Source organism: Megascapheus bottae, unplaced genomic scaffold, assembly GCF_031878675.1.
Source record: "Megascapheus bottae isolate mThoBot1 unplaced genomic scaffold, mThoBot2.hap1 HAP1_SCAFFOLD_154, whole genome shotgun sequence".
Lineage (NCBI taxonomy): Eukaryota > Metazoa > Chordata > Mammalia > Rodentia > Geomyidae > Megascapheus > Megascapheus bottae.
In genome coordinates this window covers 152,932-176,826 of record NW_028327569.1, presented here as the reverse complement: position 1 = coordinate 176,826, position 23,895 = coordinate 152,932, and the positions used below count along the sequence as shown (strand labels likewise).

Genomic DNA, 23,895 nt, shown 5'->3' with positions numbered 1-23,895 from the left:
CAATATTGACCTTATACTACTTTTTCAGAAAATAGAAGTGGGAATACTTCCTAACTCATTTTTGTAAGGCCAGGATTTTCTTAATACTAAAACCAGACCAGATGTAGACTTTAAAAAATAAATTCCTATCTGTCTGTCTGTCTATCTATCTATCTATCTATCTATCTATCTATCTATCTATCTATCTATCTATCTGCCTATCTTAGTAAATATAGATGCAGAAAACTTTAAAGCTTTAAACTTAAGCTGAATTGGGCAGAATATATTGAAAGAATAATACAATATGATTTGGTGGGGTTAATTCCAGGAATGCAAGGTTGCTAGGATGCTTCCAAATTAATGTTATCTATCTATCTATCTATCTATCTATCTATCCATCTATCTACCTACCTACCTACCTATCTTAGTAAATATAGATAAAGAGAATTTTAAAGCTTTAAACTTAAGCTGAATTGGGCAAAATATACTAAAAGATAATACATTGGGGCTGGGAGTTTAGCTTAGTGGTAGAGTGCTTGCCTAGCATGCAGGAAGACCTAGGTTCTATTCCTTGGTACTGCATATGTAGAAAAAAAGCCAGAAATGGTGCTGTGGCTCAAGTGATAAATCTCCATCCATGAGAAAACCCAAGGACAGCACCCAGGCCCTGAGTTCAAGGCCCAGGACTGACAAAAATAATAAAGAAATAAAAGACAATACAATATGATTTGTTGGGGTTAATTCCAGGAATGCAAGATTGATATGATGCTTCAAAATTAGTGCTATTTACCATACTAAAGGATCAAAAAAGAAAAACAAATGATAATCTTTCATAGCTTTTTTTTTTGTCCAGAGCCCAGGACCAAACCCAGGGCCTTGCGCTTGCCAGGCAAGGGCTTTTCCGCTGAGCCAAGCCCCCGACCCCCAAATCATGATAATCTTAAGTGTAGAAAAGGCATTTGGCAAGATTTAATGAGGAATTATGTGACCAACAGTTCTAGATAATATTATTGCCACCTGAAGCAAACAGTAACTTTGCTTACAGTCTTGGAAGCTAGAGGGAAGAGGCAGGGCAGACATCTTACAGTCAGCAATAATGTTTCCATCCAGAGATAATAATAGGAATGTTTACTGCACCCTATAGAAGACTCGGCTTCTGTAAACTTAAGGGTATTCTACACATCCCACTGTGTTGTCCTCATTAAGTTGCTACAGGAAATTAGGCTTGAGAACTTCTGCAGAAATACCAATGCTGTAGCTACTGTACCACTGTGAGTAGCAAATTCTCTTTTGTTGCTGACCCAAGACTTCCATTTTTTTTTTACTAGACACCATGAAACTGTGTTATGATACCATTCTAAGCTTATTAGATGGAGAAATGATCAGATTCTCCATACTTCTTGATAGTCTAATTATATAAAGATACACACACATATATATACATGTCAGTTACAAGGTTATTATAAACATATATAAAATTAAGATTATTTTGTATGGAGAGGGAAAGTACTTGGAAATTTCTGAAACAAGGATTTTTTTAATTAAAATTTTTATTTACATATCTTGGATGGAAACAATTGATATAGCTTACTTGGAATTCCTGAAAAAGAGAAAAGAAATATGTTTAAGGTGGGAATGCTCAATATATTACAGAATAAATGTAAAATTACTTGTTTCCTGCCAAAAAAGCATCATTCGCATTCAAAATATGTAAATGCTAAAGTACAGTAGAGATGTCACCCAAAGAACCAAAAGCCTTAAATTCTATTATTAAGTAAATTTGAGCAATTGCTACTCTGGAGGCAGAACTCTGAGTTTGAAGACAGTTTGACATACATAGTGAGACATCCTCTCAAAACTGAATTCTCAAAAAATTCTCATTCTCAAAAACACAATAAATAAATGCAAAACTTAAGAAAGTAAATTGTAGTCATCTTCAAGTGTTCTCATTTCTGTACTCTTGTCAGTGACTAATAAGCTTGAGCAATCCTGATTGCATTTCTAGTAGTGGATCACAGCATACGTACCTTTGAAATCTGGAGCTAAAGGTCTGCTCCTGCTTCTCGCAGTATCTTCGTGGTAGTCTAACTGGAATTTCTCTCTTCTCAAGGCATAAGTTGGTTTTGATTGGTCACTATTCTGACTACACACTTTATCACTTAAACACAAATATTCTCGCTGAAGGTTCCGCATCTCAAATTCCAAGGTGTCCCTTTCATTTTCTATGCTTCTTACATAGTTTTCTAAAAATAGTTTATCTTCAGTCAGTCGGCTGATGCTGTGTTCAAATTTTGTGTTTTCATGAGTATGTTTCTTTAGTTCTTCTTTCAGAATTTGATTGTCTGTCTTAATTTCCCTTACCATTTTGGATAGCATTTCACACTCTTGGCTCATTTCAGACAAGTTGTTTTTGTAAATACTTGCTTCTGCTTTTGCATTTTTTATCTCTTTCAGGAAATTTTCTTCTGCTGTGGACTGATAGACTTGAATATTCTCAATTTCTTGTTCCATCTTTTGCCTCGCTGTGGTGGAATCCTCTAGGGCTGTTTCGAGACTCAGCCTTTCATGCTTCAGTGATTCTAGCATTTGAAGAAGTGTCTCTTGCTCTGTTTTGGCAAGTTTTTCTTTCTCCTTTAGCTGAATCATCTCAAGCTGGTTTTCTTTCAGTTCGTTCTCAAGTGAGGTTTTGTCCTTCAGCAGATGGTAAGCATTTTTCTCCAGCACATTTTTTTCGTCTTGAACCAGTAGAATGCTGGTTTTCATTGCTTCTATTTCGATGCTCATTCGATTGTTCTCATTATGGATGAGGGCCATGTCATTCTGAGTTTTGTGATCTTTACTTTTGAGTTGTTCCAATGCTTCTAACATTTGCTGCTTCTCCAAAGACAGTTGGCAATTTTTTTCCTCAAGAATTTTATTTTGGTTTTGGAGAACATTATAGTTACTAATTAGTGTCTTAAATTCTTTCAGACATTCTTTGCTTTCTTCTTCTTCTTTAAGTAACTGGGAGTGAATAATATTCTTTTCCTCAATCAGACTGGTGAGTTGCTTTTCATACATTTCAATTTTCTGTATCAGTGATTGTGTGGTATAGATAAGAGGTTTCATTTTGGTCTTAAGGGTTCTATTTTCATTCTCCAGTTCTATGATTTTTCTCTGTGTATACATGGAGTCTTTTAGGTAATTCTGTAAGTATTGAATTTTGGCAACACACTCAGCAACAGAATTGACACTGTAGGTCTTCTCATCTTCAAATGTTATGGGTCCTGGGTTTGCTACAAATGGCTGGCTGTCTATGTCTTTTACTTCATGTTTCCTTTGGTCAAGGAATGAGATTGTATGTTTTGGAACTCTCGTATGGAATTTTAAGTCTGTGATATTCTTGCTGGTGAGAGGAATGTCTTTATTATTTTTATCATTCCTTCTTCCCCAATGCATTTCACACTTAGATAGCTTTCTACATTTCCTGCAAAAGCTCACGTGGAATTTTGACACTGTGTCTCTGAGTGGGAGTAATTTATTGACTAATGCCTCTAATTCTGAAATTCTTTTAGATTTGAGATCTTCATTTAAGTTAGCATCTATGTTTCCTTCCTTAACAAAGTTCATTTGTTCCTTCTGAATGGGGGATAGGTTGAATTTTCCATTATTGTACAAATTTGCGTCTGTTTTTAAGTTTTTAAGTTCTTTTGTCAGTGCTAGTTCCCTCTCCTGTGACTTCTGAAGCTCTTTCTTCATATGTTTAATGGAGAAGCAAATATCATCTAAATTCTCGCAGAATCCATGCTTCAGAAATTGTTTAGCAACTGTGGATTTTTGAAGGTCTGTGACAGACTGTGACATCATATTTTGAGGTACAGTAGGTAGAAAACTATATACCTTATAATTTCTCAATGTATTGGAATTTTCTGAAGAGCTCATAGCTATACTTGAAGCTGAATTATCTGTTGATGTTCTCAAGTTCTCAGGCGTTAATATGTGCTTGAAATGTGTCTGGAATGGCATCGTTACACTTTCAGAGAAACCATTAACATTATTGCCAGTAAATTTTCCTTGAAGAGGTTTGGAATTCTCAAAATGATGAATTTTCTCCAAAGAAAGGTTTTTTTCTTGCTTCTCTAGAGGCTAGCATTATAAAAGACATATAGAAATGTCCTGTCATTGGTCACATGATCAAAAAATTAAGACAAGATTTTGTTTTATTTATAAATGGAATTAAGCATTTTATCCATTTTTATTGCAAAGAAAACTAACTAATGTGGTTTAAGTCCCTCTCTGGCTCTGGCTCTGTCCCTCTGTCTCTTTGTCTCTGTTTCTGTCTCTGTTTCTATCTCTGTTTCTGTCTTTCTCGGTTCCCAGGTGTTATCCTTAAATGGGAAAGAACAACCATTGTTTCAAGATTTGTAATTCTGATGTTCACAATTTGCTCATTAAAACCATACTTATTTCTTTATGGGTGAAGAAACAGGGGCCAATCCCTTCGTTTCAGAATGAGAAGATTAGCATCTTTCAACAGAGTGGCATAGATGATGGAGAGGATCACATGGGGTTGTATCCACGTGAAATTGAAAGGAAGAAAATACCTTCACTTCTGGGTTATTTGTCAATGGTTGCTGGCATTTCTGGTTCTGGGACTGTGATGGCTCTGCAACTGTGATTTCAAATCAGTGTGGGCAGTGGTGGACACTGTGATTTGGAGCTACTCTGGGGAATTCCTCCTACGTCTACATCAATCTTAAGTGGACAGTTAGGTATGCATATTTCCATAGAATGTACTTGGAAACATTTCATGTATCTGGACTAAGATAGATGCCACTCAGAGACTCTCTTAAAAGAAAGAGAAAACTGTCAAACTACAGAGTAAACGCACATCTTTTCAGGTTTTCAGTACAGGAATTTTCTTGTTTTCCTCTTTGACAGCCCATTTGTCCTGTAAGGGGAGAGAGATAAAAGTGAAGATAGACTGGTCGTAATACTTTTGAAGTACCCAAATATAGGGGGTGACTTGCATAGAACAACATACCAAATCCTTTTCAGTAAATGTGCTCACTTCTAGAGCTTTTTCTGAGCTGAACTGTGGGTTTTCTACTTCAATAATGCTTTTGTTCAATATTTCACTGATTTCAGACTGTACCTTTAAAAGATAAGGTGAGAATGTTGAAACTTGGTTGTATACCTTATAAATGGATAGGAATGATAAACAGTATAATGCCAAGATACTTTCATATTTCCTGCACATAAAATCAATTCCCATCACTACTAAACTGTTGGTGGGAGTACAAACTCATTCAACCACTATGGAAAGCAGTATGGCAGTTCCTCAAAAGACTAAACATAGAACTCCCTATGACCCAGCAATTCCACGATTTGGCATTTACCCAACCATCCAGAAACAAGGACATACTAAATCCACTAGCACAATGATGTTCTTTGCAGCACTATTTACCATATGGAACCAACCCAGAGGCCCCTCAGTTGATCAACAAGATATGGTATTTATACACAATGGAATTTTATGCTTCTGTCAGAAAGAATGACATTGCCCATTTGTAAGGAAATGGAAAGACTTAGAAAAAAATCATATTAAGTGAAGAAAGCCAGACTCAAAGGAACATAGGCTCAGTGGTTTCCCTCATTTGTCATAACCAGTAGAAACCTTGGGCTCTCCTAGCAGAGATTTACAATAGAGCAAAAACATAAGGCCATATAGGATGAAGCTAAATGAAAGGACCTCCAGGATATAGAAACAAAAGCCATATATGAGTGATGGTTGTCCTTAATTGTACTGTTATCTCTCATTGTTATCTCATATTGTTACAGTATTTCACCTTGTTATCTGATATATTATATATATGCTTATTTTGTTATTTGACATAGGATGGGGAAGGGGGGAAAACAAGATGAGGGGCAGAGTGAGGGAGGGAAATGGGGACCAAGGCATGAGAAACAATATCAATGTTTGTGAAGTAATGCACCTTCTATCTGGTGAATATAATGTAATCCTTCTAATAATTACAATAAGAATATATGAAAAAAAATAACCAATTGAAAAATGTAAAAAAATCAATTTCCATAATAGGGAAGGCCAATTATTTACTTATTGAAGGTATCTTTCATAAAATTATGATTTTATGGCTGTAAAATCATCAGGGCAACCTTGTAAAACAGTAGAATTTATGAACTATATTTCAATTATTTTTAGGTCTGAAATATTGTTTTATGTTAGCAGAATAGAATCATTTCTATCACTTGCTCAAAAGCTTTCTCTTGTTCCATGTTCCTTCTAAAGCATATTGAGCCCACACTGACATTGCATTGTTAGCATATATTGCATTATGACCCAAATATCAGTACCCTGTTCTATTTACAGTGCTTCTTTCTTATGAAATCTATTGTCATGGATGATATGGATATTTTTCTTCTAGCATCAAGATTACACGATGCACATGTGACTTGATTTATCAAAGAATCACCTCCTGGGAGAGTGACCATTCAAGTAATGAGTGTGATCCAATCTGGATCAATCAAAATCAGACCAAGAATCTTAGTATAAACTCTGAAAAGAAAATAGTATTCTCTCCTCTGTATTTCAATTGACCCTAGAAGTAATGCCTAGAGCTCCTCTTAGTCCTCTCAACAACAAATAGATTCTGAGGATATGCCATCCTAAGAAAGCATAATTGAAATAAGGAATGAGCCTTTTTTTTCTGATAACAGGATTCTTGGTTATACCAAGTAGGTGATTTCAAGGATTTTCAGTGACTTTAAGTAATCGAACGTCTTTCCCAGACTGCTTGTCTTTCCTTGCCTTCTTTCTTAAGATCCTTTTACCTCTAATTCTTTTTTCTTTTGCCAGTCATGGGGTTTGAAGCCAGGGCCTGAGTCCTGTCCTTGGTCTCTCTCAAGGCTAGAGCTCTACCACTTGAGCCACAGCACCATTTCCAGCTTTTTCTGTAGTACCGAGGAATCAAACCCAGGGCTTCCTGAGTGCTAGACAAGAACCCCACCACTAGGCCATGCTCCCAGTCCTCTACCTCCAGTATTGAGTTGCAGGGACTAGTCATAAACTTCCAGGCCTTACTTGTTTTTAGATGAGTCTTGTGATTTTTTTCCCCAACTGGAATTGAATGGCAGTTTGTCTACCTCTGTTGAGTTATATTTTAAATCTTATGAAAGCTTCTATATGTAAATGGTATGCAGGCAGCACTTCAAAATTGCACTTAAAATTCAGTAAATGCTTTTCCTTTCGGTCTCATATTGAAATAAGTATAACAGAGAGAAGAATATACTTTACCCAAGAAAAATATCTGAGCCTGAAATAAATTGTCACCTTTTAAAATTCTACCTGAAAAGTGATCCCTTAAGTTTAGAAAATGGAATGCTATTAGGCTATTTCACATATAGATAAACAGATAAGTCAGATAGCTAGATAGATATATTATAAAAGTTGTACCATGGTAACGTTTTGCAAAGTCTGCATTCGCAAAGCCTGGAATGATTCCAGCTGATGCTGAAGAACCTAAAATGACATTACAGAAATGTATTAGATTTTAAAAGCTGTTGGGGTCAGTGACCTTGGACCTGCACAATTGAGTACACAAGGAAGTAAGCTGTTATCATGATTTTGGGCTGTGTTAATTGCTTCTCATTTAACCTATTTGAGACTTGATTGCTGTTTTGTACGAATGTGACCCCTGGCAGTTTCCCTGTTTTAAACAAAGTACTTAAGGTTGGAACTTGAAATAAACGGTGCTATACTCTTAAGCTCACGGCCTTAGGCTATAGTCTTAAGCTTGCCTTAAGCTGGAGTTTTGGGCTGCTGACTTGGGCTGTAGTCCTCCCGACCCCATCTTTTTCTTATCTATTTCTTTTCCCAATCTTCACCCCCAAAGTCAGGAATCCCAGTTCGCTGCCGGCTGGCTCTGGCAAAAAGCTAGCTGAATATATTCTTGAACTATTATGCTTTTTTTCTCTATCCCTAAAAGTTGCTAGATACCAGGAAGGTCACGTGGAAGTCACATCACCCAGTTGCTTAGTCCCTGGCTCTTCAATGCACTTGCATGATTTTTTCTGAAGCTTAAAGTGGAAGAAACTATATGCATTAAAGAAGTATTTGTTCTGAACAAGATCAGCCTTTACATAGGATTTTGAAGATAATAAAATTATGTACACTCACTTTCAGGGCTGATTGTGGTTGGATTTGACTTTCTGATTCTGATATACAGCCATAGTCTAAAAAGTAAATAGAAAAATTAGGTCATTTAATTCTTAAAAGTTTATATTTAACAGCTACTTAAAAAAAAGGCTCCAAACTTTGTTGGGTAGAAGGAGCAATCAGCACATTTAATATTTGCACTGGGATACTCTCAAAATAAATTTAAGAAATAATTCTCACTTTAAGAAAATATCTACTTGAGATTACAACAGTGTTCTCATTCTTATAATAAACCACTAGGTGGCAACAGAAAAATACTTAAAAATAAGAAGACAAGTAGCTCTGTTTCTGAGATGCTAATGACATGGCTTTTTGTAAAAACAGAGCATATCCTAAAAAGGTGTAAGTGGCTCGAATGGATTTAACACACACATTTCATTTGTACTCAGTGTTTTAGTCATTGTGAAGAAAGAGGAGAAATCTAGGATTATATTTCCTTCTACATAAGCTCAAAGTTTTTCATGCTACTTGCTGTTTGCTTACATCCACAATGTTTTCTCATGTTTACATTGTTTTGTGACCATGATACCCACAAAGCTCTTTAAATACTAAGATATTATTCCTGCAATTTTCATCTTTCCCTTTTATTTTACTTTTTTGGTATAGATTCTGGGGCTTGAACTCAGGGCCTGGGTGCTATCACTGTGCTTAAGGATAGAATTGTACCAGCTGGTCTACAACTCCACTTCTGGCTTATTTGCCCTTGGTTAATGGGAGACAAGAGTCTCATGTACTTTATTACTCAGTTTGGGTTCTATGATCCTCGGGTCTCAGCATCCTGAGCAGCCTAGGGTTATAGGAGTGAGCCACTCAGCAATTCTTATTTGGCACCTGGCAAAACAGCAGTTTCTAGGGTGGTGGGAGATTCCTATACTCCGTTGAATGCTGGTTCTGTTCTTTGATACCTGTGTTTTTTGGGGGTGTTGGTGAGCCTCTCTGGGACTGTTTCTTCATTTGTCAAGTGGTGGTAATGACAGTATCTAGGTCATAGGACTTATGTGAGGCCTGAGTCCAAACATTTATGTCCTTAGTATTCTGGCACAAAGTGTCTCGTTAGCTGTTGTTAATTCACTGCGCCAGCTCAGCCAGGGATGTGCGCCTGGGATCCACTCCCTGCAGTCAGGACAAGGCAGAGACATCACTCTCGTTGGAGCTTTGGCCTGGGAGATGTTTACCTGGTTCGCCGCCCCCACGTTCCTGGACCCTGGACGCTGAAAGGAGAAAGGAATCCACGTCATCCTCCTCTTCGGGACGCCTTTCTGTCACAGAACCCAGCAGGGCTTTCAGTTCTGTCCGGGGGAGCAGTCAGGGAGCCACAGAGGCCAGAGGCGGTGATTCCGACCGTCCGTGCTCTCCGTGGCCGCGGGGGGGCGCGCTGGGGCCGCGCCGCGGTGGCGGTGGGCGGAGGGCCGGGGGCGGCGCGTTCCTCCGGGACTGAGCCCCGCCGTGCGCTGCTGGGGGAGGTGCGGCCGGCGGGGCCCGCGCGGTGGCGGTGGGCGGAGGGCCGGGGGCGGCGCGTTCCTCCGGGACTGAGCCCCGCCGGGGCCGCGCCGCGGTGGCGGTGGGCGGAGGGCCGGGGGCGGCGCGTTCCTCCGGGGACTGAGCCCCGCCGTGCGCTGCTGGGGAAGGTGCGGCCGGCGGGCCCGCGCGGTGGCGGTGGGCGGAGGGCCGGGGGCGGCGCGTTCCTCCGGGACTGAGCCCCGCCGTGCGCTGCTGGGGAAGGTGCGGCCGGCGGGCCCGCGAGGTGGCGCACCGAATCCCGGCACAGGACTGGGGAGCTCAAGGCCGATCTGGGCTACGAACCGAGTTCGAGGCCAGCCCGGACAACGTAGCCAGGCTCTGTCTCAGAAAGATGAGACATCCTCACTCCAGGCCGACCTTAGAAACTCCCGGAGTGTGCCGGGAGCGAAAGGCTCCGGGCTTCGCGCCTCCAACCTCCACACGGCCTCCCCCTCCAAGGACAGCCCCCCCCCCCTCGACCGCTTCCTACCAGGGCTCATTTCTGCTGCTCAAGGTCTTCCTGCCAACCGCCCGGCCGCACGCACTCCGCGCCCCCTCCCTCCCCAGGGGCATCCCGTTGCCTAGCAACCGGGCGGCTGGGCAGCTGTGCCCCGCCCCCTCCCCTGTACCTGAAAGGGGGGGGAGGGGGGGGGAAGAGGGAGACCGGGTTGTGCTTGTCCAGGGGTCCTGGGGCAAGCTTCAAGTTCTGCAAGACCAGGCCAGACTGCAAGGTGAGCCGACCCTTCGAGGTACCGCCCCCCCCCAAAAAAAACAACTCCAGGGACCACATCCGCATCCTCCCTGCCCATCAGAATTCGCTCTCATCATGCTCTAATTTCAGTCAACACCTGTTGGACCCAAGGTGGGCGGAGATCTGGAGAGGTTTGAGAACAAACACTTGGAGAGAGAGAGAAAGTGTGTGTTCTTTTCATGTACTGGAGGTGTTGTAAAATACACACATTACACATGTGGGAGAGGTCCTGGACTCCATTTGTGAAATCTGCTAATTTTTGATGTACTTGAGCAAACACATTGCAAAAGATAGCATTGTGGAGATGAGGACTTGCTTACTGACTAGGTGGCCTGCTTCCTTTTAATTTTTGTCCCAGTCAGAAGAGTTTGAAGAGCATATATTATTTCTATGGCAATCTCTAACATTTCTACATTTCTCACAAACCATTTAATAAGTTCTATTTTAATCTGCAGCATGCCTTATTTAGTTAGCTTTATTTTTTTCTTCAGGCCTTGATGTATTTTTCAAACTAACATTAGAGAAAATAGCTTGAAATGTATTTTAGTTCTTCCAGTATATTGGCAGTTTTGGTCTCTCTCTCTCTCTCTCTCTCTCTCTCTCTCTCTCTCTCTCTCTCTCTCTCTATATATATATATATATATATATATATATATATATATATTTCCCAGTCCTGGGGCTTGAACTCAGGGCCTGAGTGCTGTCCTTGGGTTTTATTAGTAGAGCTCTAGCACTTGAGCCACAGCACCATTTTTGGCTTTTTCTATGTATGTGGTACCCAGGAATCGAACCCTGGTCTTCATGCATGCTGGGCAAGCACTCTACCACTAGGCCAAACTCCTGGCCTTTAGCTATATATATATTTTTGAAGTGATCATTAACTTGCAGTAAATTGGAAACAAAATGTGATGTTTTAAAAGCAAATAGTTGTCATGACATTCCATCTCCCTCCAACACTCTGGTGTGTAGCTGATGAGAATACTCTCAGATAAAATAAGACATTAGCCCAGACACGTTAGCCCTCATATATCACCACCACTTAGTCTTCAGGATCCACTCAGATTTCACTAGTTCTACCAACAATGTCCTAGAGAACAAATGGACCCAGCACAAGATCTTGCCTTGCATTTAATTGTCATGATATATATCTGCTTACTCATTTCAGTCAGAACAGTGTCTGAGCCTTTCTTTGACTTTGACACTTGGGAAGATGATAGCTGTGTAAAATACTCTCAACTGTGTGGATTTGGCTGCCATGTCCCAGTGCCATGCACCTTCACCAGGACAATCACAAATGATGTGTGCCCTTCTTTTTGCCTCCCCTCAGGTGGCACATGACTGTGATAAGTCCCATTATGATGATATTCACTTGACTTGCCTAAAACCGCATATGCCAGTCTTCTCCATTTTAATGCTCTCCCCTCTTTTTTTTTGGTAATTAGTAGTTTGAGCTAGGCAAACAACTCATTTCCCATCCACTTTCATGAGCTGGAGGTGTGGGGTTCAAGTAGTAGAATCCCAGCTGAATAAATAAGCCAAGTGAACTCAAGGCCCTGGGTTCAAATCTTGGTACCACAGATAACCTCCAAACACTGAAAATATTCATGAGCAGTGTGCCGAAGAGGGAGTGAAGATGTTGAAGTTGTAACACAGATCAAGCCCCATTGTACACCTAAACTGCTTAGTTTCATTGCAAAAAATTCAATACAAGATAAAGGAAGGGGAGGGTGGAGACAGATGGGTGAGAATATTGAAAGGGTGACATTGATCAAAGTGCACTGTATTCATGAACTCCTTCAGTTAAGGGCAACTCCTTAAAGATAATAAAATATTAATACATTCGTGGGGCATGGTGGCATATGTCTGGAGCTTCAATTTCTCAGTGGAGTGAAGAAGGTTTCTTGAGTTCAGGAGCCCTGGCCTGCAGAGCACTCTCCTGAACAGGCTTCTGGCATCACTATGGTGGCATCCTGGGAGCAGGGCACCACCAGATTGCTTCATGAGGGCTAAACTAGCCAGATAGGAAACAGAACCGGTCAACTTTCAATTAGTTCATTTATTGGTGTATGGATCAGAGTGGTTTTTGATACTCAGTAATTTACAGTGGATTATCTTCTGTTAATCTAGATTGTGGCTTAGGATGCTTATTCTGAGGGAAGTTCAATTTCTTCCTTTGTTAATGTGACTGTATCCCCAAATAGTTGGATTTATAGTGCAATGTACTTATTTTGTGTGGTGTTGAGAATTGGTGTATTTTATGATTTTTTTTCCCTAGGTCTCCGTGGGGAAGCGTGGAAAGATGGGAAAGTTTTCAAAAAAGTGTTTAAGACAGAAGCCAGTAGTAGACTTCCTGAGTGAGAAACTTTGGTTTTATGTTATTCTGTATACCTTCAAAGTTTTTCTCTCCCTCCCTCCCATAGCAGAGTTTTATGAGGTAGGTCAGTGTTATATCTAAGATTTGTAAATGGAGGATATCTAACTATAGTCAATGTTAGATCTACACGTTCCTGGGTACTGAGATAATATCACATTTCACCAGTGTCATCTTCTCTCTGTGGTAAGCACTTTGGATTTCATATCATCACTACACAGACAGCAAAGCCTGTTTAGTTAGATGATATGTCTTCCCCAGTGACCTATGCCTGTCAGCCCACCAACTACCCTGAAAAAACTCTTTGACTCCTTTCAGTGGTCAAGTTCATGGCTAAAGGATGCGATTAACAAGATGATTACCAATTTGAAAGGAACTCCGTGAGTCGCAATGTTTCGAAATCTTCACATTCTCCTCTGAGAATCTGCTTTCACCTGCTCACTAGCAGCTGCAAAGTGAACAATCTGGAGAGATCTCAAGAGCATGGCACAAAAACAGGCTAGTCAAATCTATTCTTAGCAACTCATTACCAGACTAAAATATTTGTAGAGGTTTTTTTTTTCTTCATAAGATCTTTTATCCAACAGGAGATCACAAGACTATCATTAATCATAGATGGAATCCACAGTAGTATGAAGAAATGACCATGTCATTGCAAGAATATAAGAAGTGTGGACACATGCCTTGAGGATTGTGCTTGGATCACAGGGAGGGTCCATATGCTGAAACTTAGCTGCATTCTGTTTATCTTACAGTGTTCCTGTGTTGGGAAACTGAGAAATTTATCTTATGTAGAGATGAGAAAAATTGGTCTTATTCTACTCTGCTTGTACAGGTGCAAAAATATGTAATAATGGCATTCTTTTCATTCAATCCATCACCCAGTATTGGAGAGCATAGCAATTTTTTCCCACATAGACTGTGACAAAACAGCTAGCCAATGATGAGTTCAACTATTTGAAAAGATGAGTTCAGAAAGGTACAACTTTTAAAATTTATTTTTTAACTTTAGTTGTACAAACATTCAACACATGCAGTCCAATTTTTAACCATGGGTAATTTCATTGATTATCATTGGCTCCCCAGATCTTACAGATCTAAACAACAGAGCTTATGAATAGGTGTTTAGTTTTTCCTTAAAAATATGATATTTTATGCACTAAGTAAGAAAGTGACTGACATGCTTTGCTTATGACACAAATCCCGATATAGAATTTCTGGTTTGACAGAAATACTTATGTTGAACATGGTAACTATAGTCAATAGCATTCTATTGTATATTTGCCATTCACTAAGTAATATAAAATAGAATGAATGATGTTGTAAATTGTGCACCTGTGTAAAAGTAACTGTGAGCTGATGGATGTTAATTTACTCAATTTTATATTGTGCAATGTATAAATAATCATGTTCTATACCTTTCTTTTTCACTGTACCTCAAGGAAACTAAAAAAAAAACTAAGTTAAAAAAAGAATTTCTGGTTTGAGTCATTATTGCTGACTTCTCACTTGTTTGCTTTTAACTTTTTAACTTTTTAAGAGTATTTAAAGCTTCCATTTGAACTCATGACCTGTTATTACCCCTGTTTTGCTTAGGACTAGCACTCTACCACTTGAACCATAGCTCCACTTCTGGCATTTTTGGTAATTAATTACAAGTTAGAATCTCATGGATTTTCCTGCCTCTGTTGCTTTGAACAGACATCCTCAGATTTCAGCCTTCTGAGTAGCTAGGATTATAGATGTGGATTATATGCCACTGGCATATGACTACCTTATGTCTTAAAACAATTTTCATATATAGTCATTTCCATATATAACTGTACAGACTTTTTAAAAATTTTCTAGGTTGCATTGCCAAAAAATGATTTTTATTCCACATAACAGGTAAAGAGTTTAGGGTATGCTTGGTAGGCTTCGGTCACACAGACTACACTACCTAAATCGTATCTTTTCTAAATTTCAGATTAGCAGTTTACTAGTTTACTTTTATTATAAAAATCTCCTAACTAAACCAGAACTTCAGCAGACATTATGTACTCCACAATAGATAAAATCTAGTGTTATGCAAGCCACCACACAATGTCTAATATGCACTGGACATTCATGTACATTTTCCTCACGAATCTTTCATGGTTCCTTTATCTTCTTTTCAGTACAGTACCCAGATCACCCAGGATCTGTCTGTCCATTTTTTGCCTCAGTGATAATCCATTTCAGCTTGTTGAGACCATGTTCACAACAGATCCTGGCAGTGTGTGTGGCTATGTAAGGGGACAAGGAGAGTCTCTTGGGATTAAAAGCTTCTTAAATGGCTTCAACTCATGGAAGCCTCAACTCTCGTCCTCTGGCCATAAGTCTCTGGTGCTTGGAATTCTTGTGCTTTTTCAAGGTCCTGGACAGTAAATAGAGATTGATTTTTGGTTTCTTTCCAGAGGCACTCTGAACTTTCTCATATTTTCTATGTCAGCACTGAGCAAAAAGCCCAGGTGGACTTTGAACCTTCGATTTGAGCATTTAAGTGAAAGAGAATTTCAATTACAAAGAGACCGGGTCAGAGCAAAATACACTTTTAATTGGAAATAGACAGAATTATGTTCATTTAGCAGAATGAAATATCCTTCCCATCAACAGATATGTGGTGCTCACTAGAAAGAGAGAGGTATAAAAACAAAAATGACAGGTTCTTTGACAAATTTGGATGTTTGTGGCTATGTCCTTGGGTTTGAAAGGTTGATTTTTAGCTGAATTTAGGCATTTAAAATGTTTTATGTATGACATTTGTTGCTGAAATATGGAGTTAGAGAAATCTTGGCAATTTCTTTCTGACATGTATTGTATTAGTGGAAACAAATGAAAATGACTGCAGAACCCTCAAAATTCAAGATCATTATTTGGTGTTTCCTATACTTGTCTGCTCCCTTCACCCCAATCAACCATCAAGAAAAACCAGCTAGATCCTTCCACCTCCAATACCTTGATGTTTGCATACAGGATTCTCGGACTGAAACTGTAAATGGTGGACAGTGACATAGAAAAGGTGATTGGTTTTAAAAAGCCTCTCATTTCTTTTTCATCAATACACAATGAATGTCTGAATGCTTTGGCCTTGGGTCTGGAGGCTCCTGTTCTAAGCTGAGGGTGAGTGTGCATGGGTGAAGGCCTGTGTGGATATGTGCTGAGGGTTTAAGCTTTGGGGTACAGAGTGACTGTATCGTAGCCCTCTGGGGGCCTTGTGCAAGCTCTTGCGTGAGTTTCACAATACAGCTCCCCCTCCACGAAGAAGTAGCCCTTCTGTTTGAGGTTGAGATTGCAGTCGGCACATACAAAGCATTCAGGATGCCGGTATTTATCTCTCGCCTTCACCACTGCACCACTGTGGGCAAACCAAATTCAAGTGAGGAAGACAGAGCAGAATAGAAGACTCCTAAGGCAGACATTAGCTGGTTGGAAGCCAGCTGGTGTTGGGGACCGACTGTGGGGTCAATGACCTTGGACCTGACCTTGGACCTACACAACTGTATACACAAGGAAGTAACTCTTATCAGGATGACTTTAAGCAATGTCAATCAGTTCTTATCATGATGACTTTAAGCAATGTCAATCTGTTCTTATCATGATGACTTTAAGCAATGTCAATCAGTTCTTATCATGATGACTTTAAGCAATGTTAATCCTTTCTCAATTATCCTATATGTGATTTGTTTACTATTTTGTATGAATGTCACCTCTGGCAGTTCCCTAGTTTTAAGAAGAGTATTTAAGGTCGGAACTTAAAATAAACGACACAGTCTTAGGCGGCAGTCTGGAGCTCACAGCCTTCTTGGACTGCTGACTTGGGCTGTAGTCCTCCCGAACTCCATCTGTTTGTCTCTCTCTTCTATTTTTTCCTAGTCCTTGCCCCTATTTCAGGAATCCCAATCCACGAACCCTGGTTTGCTGCCGGCTGGCCCTGGCAACTGGCGCCCGAACAGGGACCCTGAAAATCTGGGACGAAGGCGGAGGACCCCGCTGTGGAAGAAAATGATGCCCGTTGGCTGCCCGAACGCTATGTTCGGATTGTGGAGAGTGACAGTGGTCATCCAAGCAGCGACTCACTGGACCTTCACCCCCAACCCTCCAGTAATGCATCCAGTAATGCGGAAAAGACCTGAATTCATGTTTTTGTGTTAAGTGTAAAAGTCTGTTTCTTTGTCTTGTTCGTGTTACATATTTTTTCTTGTCCAGTTTTGTCTTTGAAATTGGTACCAGTTTTAAATATGGATCCTTATGTTTTTTCTAAAGTTTTGTTTTGAACCTGGTTCTCACCTGCAAGAGTAAAATTGGCAAAGAGCTCTTGACACAAACTTCCGGAAAATGAATGGCCAATATTAATTTTGTGCACTTTAAAATCTTTGAGTATGAATGTGTGTGAATGAGTGAGTGAACATGTTCAAGGTTTAATCAAGAAAATCATTTAGGTTTGAATTATTGCATTGTTTTAAAGAGGGGGGAGAATGGAATATTAGATCAAAAAAATGAACTTGATGCTTGTATGACAGCTCTTAAGTCCCATTTAGAAGGTCGAATCAGTAGATTGGAGAGAGAACTCCGAGAGCATCAAGGGAGGCACTTAGAGCCGAGAAAAAAGCCTCAAGAACCTACTAGTAAGGTCCCAGAACAGCAGAGACAGATCACGTTGAAAACTACTGCAGCTTCTGAAGAACGAGGAATTGCCAGAACTTCAGATCCACCAACAGCCAATATCAAGCCAACTGCTGTTGTTTCTACACCAAGTAAAGTGACAACTGAAGCTATGGTTGGGAACAAATCAACACCTATGGCCAGTACCCGTCCAATGGTCACATCTGCAACAGTCACCGATCGAACAACTCCGCAGGCCTAAGCCCCAGATGGATGAATTCCCCCCCGAGAGGAATCGCAGTCAAGGATGGGATAAGAGGGGACGCTCTCTGACCAACCTAAGACAGGGCCTTCAGCTTGATCTGAAGAAGTTCCCCATGACGGGTAAGGCAGAGTCAGCGATCCACCCAACCTAAGACAAGCAAGTCCTCATCTTTTAAAAGAAAGACGGAGGAGATGTTGGGGACCGACTGTGGGGTCAATGACCTTGGACCTGACCTTGGACCTACACAACTGTATACACAAGGAAGTAACTCTTATCAGGATGACTTTAAGCAATGTCAATCAGTTCTTATCATGATGACTTTAAGCAATGTCAATCTGTTCTTATCATGATGACTTTAAGCAATGTCAATCAGTTCTTATCATGATGACTTTAAGCAATGTTAATCCTTTCTCAATTATCCTATATGTGATTTGTTTACTATTTTGTATGAATGTCGCCTCTGGCAGTTCCCTAGTTTTAAGAAGAGTATTTAAGGTTGGAACTTAAAATAAACGACACAGTCTTAGGCGGCAGTCTGGAGCTCACAGCCTTCTTGGACTGCTGACTTGGGCTGTAGTCCTCCCGAACTCCATCTGTTTGCCTCTCTCTTCTATTTTTTCCTAGTCCTTGCCCCTATTTCAGGAATCCCAATCCACGAACCCTGGTTTGCTGCCGGCTGGCCCCGGCAAGCTGGCAGCTGTAAAACTGTGCATAGCTGGGCACATGCAAATGAAGACAGCAGTAACAAACCATTCTGGCTTGTCCTTAGATCCTGATGTGTAGTTTTCAGATCCTCAAATAAATATTTTGTAGAAAAGTAATGAGATCTTGCCTCGCCCCTCTCTCCTCTTCCACTACTTCTCTTTCAGAGGGAGATGGGATCCTGACACTGGTGGCTCAGGCCTATAATCCTAGCTTCTCAGTGTGCTGAGGTCTGAAGATGGGAGTGCAAAGCCAGCTCCTGGAAGGAAAGTCGATGAAACTCTCATCTCCAATAAACTACTTGCACAAGGCTGGATGTGGCATTGTGGCTCAAGTGGTAGCATGCTAGACTTGAGCTAAAGAAGCTCAGGGACAGAATCCAGGCCCTGAGTTCAAGCCCCAGGACTGGCAAAAAGAAAAGAGGGGGATGTATGTTGGACACATCCTACAGAAAATTCTTACTTTGACTAAAGTTGTGGCCCTTATCACTTGAGCCATGCCTCCAGTTCTTTGTATTTTTCTTTGTGTTTTGTTTGAGAGAAGGTCTCACTAATTTTGCCCCTAATTCATGGTTCCCTGGCCTCTTGTATTCTCCTCCCTCGAGTAGCTGGGACTACAGGCATGTCTCACCATGCCTGGTTGTTACCTTTTCCTTTCAGTCTCCCATTCCTTTTCTAGCTCTAACCAGGCTCACTCTCCACTGCCCTTTTATATGTACCTTAGATAACAGGACAGATATTTCCTGCTGAAGACAAATGTGGCCAAAACTCATGGGACAAGAGCAAATACAAAGTAGATGTAATCACGTAGACACATGAAATAGAGATATGAAAATAATTCTGCTCGATTAAAAATTTGAATTAGCAAGTGTGGCTTTAAACACAAAATCACTTGGAATGGGACCTGCCTATATGTCTTAAAAATTATGTATTTAACTGCTGTGTAATTTAAGAAACTTGGTAAAGATAGTGTGTATCAACTAACAACCTGAAGACCTGTTTATAGGCTTTCTTGCATTTATCCAGAAAGGGTGTTCAAAGATTATCCATTAACAAAAAGAGGGCTTTTTAAAATCCAACAATCGTTCTTGGTGATTATTTTCATACATACATGTGGAGTTGTCTTTGATGGTGTTGTTGGTACTGGGTTTTTAACTCATGGCCTTGCATTTTCTCGGGTTGCTTGGCTCTAGCTCTACCTCTTGAGCCATGTCTCCAGCAGACTAGGCTGGATGTGAATCATGAATCAAGGAATTGTATTCTCCTGAGTTGCTAGGGTTATAAGCATGACCCACAAGTGCCTAGCTGGTACATTTTTTTCAAAAGTATTTCTGTAAGTAAGGTCGACATTTCTGATTCATATTATAGGTCGATCTCGCAGTACAGCTAAGCAATGGTTAAAATATTATGGATCTATTATAATTAAAGTCAATGGGTAGAAAATGAAGTTCTTCCCAATCACCATTTCTGTATAAGGTCTCAATGTTAAAAACAGTACATACACAATGCCACTCCCGCACTTATCACAGAGGGGCATCCTCGGGGCACCTCCAGCACTGCCGTGGGGTTTAGTAATGAGAGCTCTCACACTTCGGGTTCCAGCAGGACGGTCATCTGAAAGGCAAAAGGGTTTCTATTTACGGTAAGAAGCAGCTGGCTCCCACTTGGACTTTGTCTCTATTTTATGCCGTGCACTTGAAGCTAAGGAATCCTTCCTTACATTGCACCCCCACTCTCATCTCAAAAGGAGAAGAGAAGGATGGGTGGACTCAGAGGAAACTTGAAACTTGGATCTTGCAAGAGAGGTTGTTTTTTTTTTTTGCCAGTCCTGGGCTTGAGCTCAGGGCCTGAGCACTGTCCTTGGACTTCCTCAAGGCTAGAGCTCTACCACTTGAGCCTCAGTACCACTTCCGGCTTTTTTTTCCCTATGTATGTGGTACTGAGGAATTGAACCCCGGCCTTCGTGCATGCTAGGCAAGCACTCTACCACTAGGCCAAACTCTTGGCCCCAGCTTTTAAAAACTGAACCAGTAACCCAATGGTGCTTTTGGAGGGAGCTATTCCAAATGCTCAAATGAGCAGAGATTCTATTTCTTGTGGAAATAATAAGTAACACAGAATGGACAGTTTTAACCACTTGTAAGTGTGTAATTCTGTGCCACTAAGTACATTCACAAGGTGAAAACCACAAGTATCATTTGCTAGAATGTTCCCATCCCCTAGACAGAAATTCTCTCCATCCCTTCCTCCTCACAGCCCTTGGCAGCTTCTATTGGACTTTCTGTCATTCTGAATTAGTCTATTAGCCTAGAATTAGTCAAGACACCCTATAACGATAGAATCGGAGAATCTCATCCTTCATGTCTGGCTTCTCCATTAGCATAACATTTTCAAGGTTCACCCATGTTGTGGCATGTATCAGAATGTCACCCCTTTTGAAGGTTGAATAACATTCTATCATGTTTATACATGTCACAGTTTGTGTATCATCTGTCAATAAACATTTGAGTTTTGTTGTCCCCTTTGGCCCTTATGAATAATGTGAACATGGTGTTCATATATCTTTTTTTTCTGCTTTTGGGTGCATACTGAGGTGTGGAATGCCAGATCATCTGTGAATTTGATGTTTAAGAACCACCATTCTGTTTTCTACAATGGCTGTACCAATGTAGAATGCACAATGTATCATTTGACATTCTCACCAGCAGTAACAAAGATTCCCAATAGCTCCACATCCTTACCAACATCCGTTCTCATGTTTTGGTTAGTTCCCATTCTGATAGGACATTCTGCACTTTTGTGGCTTTTAAAGGACAGTATATATCTTCTGGGATATGAAAGCATGGGTTAAAGTGTAGGTGCAGAGAGGGACTGGAAGCTCCACTGCTTATTGTCTGTATGGCCTTGTACAAGCCAATCTTTCCTGTGCTTCAGTTTCTTATTTGTTAAGCTGGGAAAATAATAACACTTTCCTCACTGACTTATTGTGAACGTTAATGATAATGTATGCAAGGTACTTCACCCAGAATGTCAAATACCGTAAGGGTTCACTATTAGAATTAGTTTTTGATAGTATTGGGATTTGAACCAGTAAAGGATCACTGTGATTTATTTACTTGTGCTTGGATGTGGAAGGACTGAGGGTATGGCTTGTCCATGGTAGTCTAAAAGGTGAGGACAAGCTGGGAGATGATATCCTACTTGTTTAAAACTGAACCTTGTGGTACATAATCCAAGCTAGCCCATGACTACTCTGGATGAACTTTACCTTTGGTGCTTTTAACGATTTTTGTTTTCATGACTGGCTTTGTTCTGTGGCTCTCTGCACATGTTCTGAAAATTGCTCCTAAAATTCCTCCTGAACACAGGTGCCCTCGACTTTCATGTCAGCGTGTCTCTGTACCTCCCCTCCGGGCCCTTCTAGTCACATCTTGATCAGATAGCTGCTCACCAGGGCCGTCATTCACCAGCTCCTGGAGAACCCTGAAGGAGCCTGACTGGCGAGGCTGAGTGGCTTCATCCCGACTGTCATGGAGCATGCGGTACACATCCGACTCAGGGGGCACCGAAGCGGTGGGTTCACTGAAACACAAGGACTCAAGGTGAGGCACCAGTAAGGATTCTGCGGGGCAACAGATGCCCACAAGCACTCTGTTTACAGCTGGTGAGGGTTGACTTCATTAAAAATACCATGTGCACTCACACAGCCTACGTCAACAATATCATGAAGCAACCAACGTGGAGTCACCTCAGCACTTTTCTGTTTGGCAAAAACATTTTGGAGGACAGTGAAAGGTGACTGTTAGGACATGACCATTTTACAAAGCAAGTCCGTGTAGCACGGAGGCATAAAATTACACATGAACAGAATCAACTTTTCTCCAAAAAAATGCTGACATATAGATATACTGGGAATGAATCCAGTTTGATCATTTGCAGACATAAGGTTTGTAAAAGCAGTTCCATTCATTATTGTTATTAAACTAAGGTGATGCTATCACTTAACTTGTATATTGGTGAAATTGACTTACCACTGTTGAAAAACATATAATATAAAACATGTATCTCCACATCAGTTACACTGATTATACAATATATTTATAGTAAGCACTTCAATTTTATTTGCAGTGACTACTACTTAATTTTAATATGCTTTACAAATACAGTTACAAATAAACAGTTAAAATGCTGCCATAGTACTACTTGTCAGCTAATAAATATCTTATTAATTTATGTCACTTAACTGCATTATCTAGAAAATAGTTTTAACTGCACATATTTTAGTTATTTATAGTTGAACATAAAGCATCTTTATCTACAAGAGACTGGTTGCAAAATGGCAGTGTCTATTATTACCCTGTTGTATTCGCCTTGAGACACTTTGGAGAAATTGTTATATGGCACGCTGAATCATCACAACCATTTATAAAAAGTAACTTTGCAATATTGAAAGAAATAATAAGCTTTTATCATAATTTTGTGAAAAGCTTGGTGGTGAAATTACTGGCAACAAATATTCATAATGAAAGAAATTAGTCAAAATTAATACCTGAGGCATTCATTCATCAAGCTTAACTGCAAGGCAAACATTTGAAGTAGAAGAATTATTACCTCTCCATTCTCTGCCATTAGGGAGAGAAGAGGTAATGTCTTATAACATTCTCATGTCCAGGAGTCAAACAGGGAATACTAGATAGCAATTTCATTTGACAAGTGCTAAATAGGACATTTGTATAAACTACTTTAGTTAATATGCCCACGGGTCAAAAAGAGTCACATTACCTCATTGAGGGTGTTTCCCCTAGCGCTGTTGAGACCTGACCCTGAAGGGTTTCCATAATATTGTCATCTGAGTACAACTGCATAGGTGTGTTAAACTGAGCATGAACAATCTTCACACCAGGAAGGTCCATTTCCAAGGGAATGTTAGGGGCCATCTTAGCAGTAACTTTCAAGTCACCAGGGCAAATAGAACTTAGGGTACTGACAGAAGAAGGGGTGCTACGTCCACTGCCACCATCAATACCGGAGGGAGTACTGCATCCACTGCGTTAATGACCAAGTGACACAGACAGGAGATACAGAATGAAACATGGAGAACAAGGACAGAGAGGTTATAGGAACTGAAGACAAAAAGTAAGAGATGAATTCAGCAAACTAAAGCACTAGCTAGAATTTGCCTTAGAAACAATGTTAGAAGAATTCACAGTTGGAGAAAGTTTAATAAAATTAAGAGATACAGGTAATATTACATTTGTTGGCTCTATTCTACTTGATTCATAAGTTGACAGTTATATATATATATATATAAAGAAGGATATATAAAGTAGAAAACATAGCAAGCTCCAGTCAAAAATAGATCAAATAATTCGATACTTCACAATAACACGAATTAATAATAGAAGAAATTACAATGCAGTGCATTTATCTCAATTTCTGAACCATAGTTTTTAAAATTAGAAGATTAATGAATGCTCCTTCACAAATAGT

At 40.2% G+C, this 23,895-nt stretch overlaps 2 protein-coding genes and 1 pseudogene across 3 annotated transcripts in view; 1 reads left to right on the top strand and 2 right to left on the bottom strand.

The window, feature by feature from the left end:
* The window catches only part of LOC150039632 (cilia-and flagella-associated protein 96-like), a 32,064-nt gene extending 17,731 nt beyond the window's left edge, over positions 1-14,333 (top strand). Inside the window, exon 8 of the mRNA XM_090327710.1 lies at positions 13,135-14,333. Coding sequence (XP_090183836.1) covers positions 13,135-13,153 — 19 coding nt within the window. The 3' untranslated portion in view covers positions 13,154-14,333. The remainder of the gene's footprint in view (positions 1-13,134) is intronic.
* On the bottom strand, positions 1,467-10,229 carry LOC150039633 (coiled-coil domain-containing protein 110-like). Its single transcript, XM_090327701.1, is given in 7 exon segments — positions 1,467-1,579; positions 2,007-4,104; positions 4,850-4,909; positions 5,003-5,113; positions 7,433-7,498; positions 8,156-8,211; positions 10,185-10,229. Coding segments are annotated over 7 exon segments (2,451 nt in total). The 5' UTR covers positions 10,195-10,229; the 3' UTR covers positions 1,467-1,529.
* Positions 14,334-15,370: 1,037 nt separating the features above from the next.
* Positions 15,371-23,895, bottom strand: part of LOC150039631 (PDZ and LIM domain protein 3-like) — a 31,290-nt pseudogene continuing 22,765 nt past the window's right edge. Inside the window, exons 5-8 of the transcript XR_016534299.1 lie at positions 23,366-23,451; positions 21,857-21,987; positions 19,908-20,019; positions 15,371-16,192 (exon numbers count right to left, since the gene is read on the bottom strand). The product of XR_016534299.1 is annotated as a PDZ and LIM domain protein 3-like (transcript). The remainder of the gene's footprint in view (positions 16,193-19,907; positions 20,020-21,856; positions 21,988-23,365; positions 23,452-23,895) is intronic.